Source organism: Rhincodon typus, chromosome 5 (genome assembly GCF_021869965.1).
Source record: "Rhincodon typus isolate 14 chromosome 5, sRhiTyp1.1, whole genome shotgun sequence".
NCBI classification, from domain to species: Eukaryota; Metazoa; Chordata; class Chondrichthyes; order Orectolobiformes; family Rhincodontidae; genus Rhincodon; species Rhincodon typus.
The window spans coordinates 306,524-309,676 of record NC_063336.1 but is presented as its reverse complement, the minus strand read 5'-3'; the positions used below and the strand labels follow the sequence as shown (position 1 = coordinate 309,676).

General features: G+C 47.2%; 1 protein-coding gene across 1 annotated transcript in view; it reads right to left on the bottom strand.

Moving 5' to 3' along the window:
• The window catches only part of rnf8 (ring finger protein 8, E3 ubiquitin protein ligase), a 23,357-nt gene that overhangs the window by 19,411 nt on the left and 793 nt on the right, over positions 1 to 3,153 (bottom strand). Inside the window, exon 2 of the mRNA XM_048597480.1 lies at positions 2,134 to 2,262. Within this exon, the coding sequence (XP_048453437.1) occupies positions 2,134 to 2,262 (129 nt within the window). The remainder of the gene's footprint in view (positions 1 to 2,133; positions 2,263 to 3,153) is intronic.

Sequence of the window (3,153 nt, the reverse complement as noted above, 5' to 3'; positions counted from 1 at the left end):
AGACCTTGACTATCCAAATGTTGGTTGATCCTGTCCCTCAGTATCCTCTCCGATAATGTGTCTACCACTGATGCTCAGTGGCCTGTAGTTCCCTGGCTTGTCCTTGCTACCTTTCTTAAACAATGGAACAACATTAGCCACCCTCCAGTCTTCCAGAACTTCACCAGTGGCTAAAGATGAAGCAAAAATATCTGCAAGGGCCTCTGCAATTTCTTCCCTAACCTCCCACAGTGTCCGAGGATGGACTTGATCAGGCCCAGGGGATTTATCCACCTTAATGTGCTTTAAGGCTGCAAACACCTCCTCTCTGATAATGTGTATGTGGTCCAAAACAGCCCCACTTGTTTCCCTTATTTCCTGAGCATCCATGATTCTCTCCTCAGTAAACAGTGAGGAGAAATATTCATTAAAAATCTCTCCCATCTCCTGTGGCTCCACACATAGACGGCCAAGCTGATCTTTAAGGGGATCTATTCTCTCCCTGGCCACCCTTTTACTCTTAATATAGCTGCAGAACCTCTTGGGATTATCTTTAACCTTATCTGCCAGATCGATCTCTTACCCTCTTTTTGTTCCTTTGATTTCCCTCTTAAGTTTGCCGATGACACGAAGATTGGTGGAGTTGTGGATAGTGTGGAGGGCTGTTGTAGATTGCAATGGGACATTGACAGGATGCAGAGCTGGATAAAGAGTTGGCAGATAGAATTCAACCCAGAAAAGTGTGAAGTGATTCATTTTGGAAGGTGGAATTTGAATGCAGAATGCAGGGTTAATGGCAGGATTCTCGGCAGTGTGGAGGAACAGAGGGATCTTGGGATCCACGTCCATAGCTCCCTCAAAGTTGCTACCCAAGTTGATAGGATTGTGAAGAAGGCATATGGTGTGTTGGCTTTCATTGGCAGGGAGATTGAGTTTAAGAGCCGTGAGGTTATGCTGCAGCTCTATAAAACCCTGGTTCGACCACACTTGGAATATTGTGTTCGGTCCCGGTCACCTCATTATAGGAAAGATGTGGAAGCTTTAGAGAGGGTGCAGAGGAGATTTACCAGGATGCTGCCTGGACTGGAGGGCAGGTCTTATGAGGAAAGGTTGAGGGAGCTAGGGCTTTTTTCGATGGAGCAAAGAAGGATGAGAGGTGACTTGATAGAGGTTTACAAGATGATGAGAGGCATAGATAGAGTGGATAGCCAGAGACTTTTTCCCAGGGCAGAAATGACTATTACGAGGGAGCATAATTTTAAGGTGATTGGAGGAAGGTATAGGGGAGATGTCAGAGGTAGGTTCTTCACACAGAGAGTGGTGGGCATGTGGAATGCGCTGCCTGCAGTGGTAGTGGAGTCAGATACTTTAGAGACTTTTAAGCGACTTTTGGATAGGCCCAAAGAGGATAGTAAAATGAAGGGTATGCAGGGTCATTTGATCTTAGTGGGATAACAGGTCGGCACCACATCATGGGCCGAAGGGCCTGTACTGTGCTGTACTGTTCTATGTTCTAAGAGAGCTCCTACGCTTTTTATAGTCATCTGGGGATCCACTTGAGCCCGATAGCTTAAACCCAATGTAAGCCTCCTTCTTTTTCATGACTAAAGCCTCAATGTTCCTCGTCAGTCAGGGATCCCTAAACCTGCCAGCTTTTCCCTTCATCCTAACAGGGACGTACCTGGGCTCTTGATATCAGACTTCTAAAAGCCTCCGATTTGCCAGTTGTTCCTTTTCCTTCAAACAGACTCACCCAATCAACCGTTGCTAGGTCCTGCTTAATGGCCCCAATATTGGCCCTACTCCAGTTTAGCACCTTAACCTGTGGCCCTGTCCTATCTTTTTCCATAACTGTATTAAAACTAAGAGAGTTATGGTCCCTGGACGCAAAGTGCTCTCTGACTGAGACTTCAGTCACTTGCCTGACCTCGTTTCCTAAGAGGAGGTCAAATGTTACACCCTCCTGAGGAGGGCCCTTTACAGCCCCTACAGTGGTTGTGATAACTCTGGTTAGAAGGGCTGAATGGCCTGGTTGTGGTAGCATCAGTTAGAGGGGCTGAATGGCCTGGTTGTGGGATACCTGGTTAGAGGGGCTGAATGGCCTGGTTGTGGTAGCTCTGGTTAGAGGGGCTGAATGGCCTGGTTGTGGGATACCTGGTTGTCAATGACGAGGCAGTGTCCCTCTGAAGTGAGGCGAAAGGTGCAGTGATTGCGGGAAACCATCAGGGGGCAGCTCCTGGCCAAGATGCGGTGAGTCACCCCGAGTCCACGGCCCATTGTCACCTGCAAACAGACAAACCATTGGCTAAACAAAGGCAGAGGAACCAGACACGTCCCCCAGATCCAGACCCCATCCCTCCTCTCTCTCTGATGATATAGCATTACAGCATTTATAAAATACATGGCCTAATTATGCACAGTCAGCATGGCTTTGTGTGGAACAGCTCACATCTTACTAACTTGACCGAATTTTACGAGGAGGTGACGAAGGTGATCGATGAGGGTAGAGCAGTGGATGTTGTTTACATGGATTTTAGTAAGGCTTTCGACAAGGTCCCTCATGGTAGGCCCATCCAGAAGATTAAGATGCATGGGATCCACAGTGACTTGGCCGAGTGGATTCAGAATTGGTTTGTACATAGAAGGCAGAGGGTAGTGGTGGAAGGGTGTTTTTCAGGCTGGAGGTCCGTGTCTAGTGGTGTTCTGCAGGGATCCTCACTAGGATCTCTGCTGTTTGTGATACATATAAATGACTTGGATGAAAATGTAGATGGGTGGGTTAGTAAGTTTGCAGACGGTACAAAGGTCGGTGAAGTTGTGGATAGTGTAGAAGGTTGTCAAAGGATACAGCAGGATATGGATCAGTTGCAGACATGGGCAGAGAAATGGCAGATGGAGTTTAATCCGGGTAAGTGTGCAATGCTGCACTTTGGGAGATCAAATGTTAAGGAAAAGTATACAATTAATGGCAGGACTCTGAACAGCATTGAAGGGCCTGTTCCTGTGCTGTATAGTTCTATTATCGTACATTATTATATTTACATCTTGTCTCTTCCCTGCAGTCCCAGACCCTCCTCTCTTTCTGTGATGGTATAGAATGACTACCCTGTGTATTCTGTACAAAACCCTGGTGCGGCCGCACTTGGAGTATTGCGTACAGTTCTGGTCACCGCA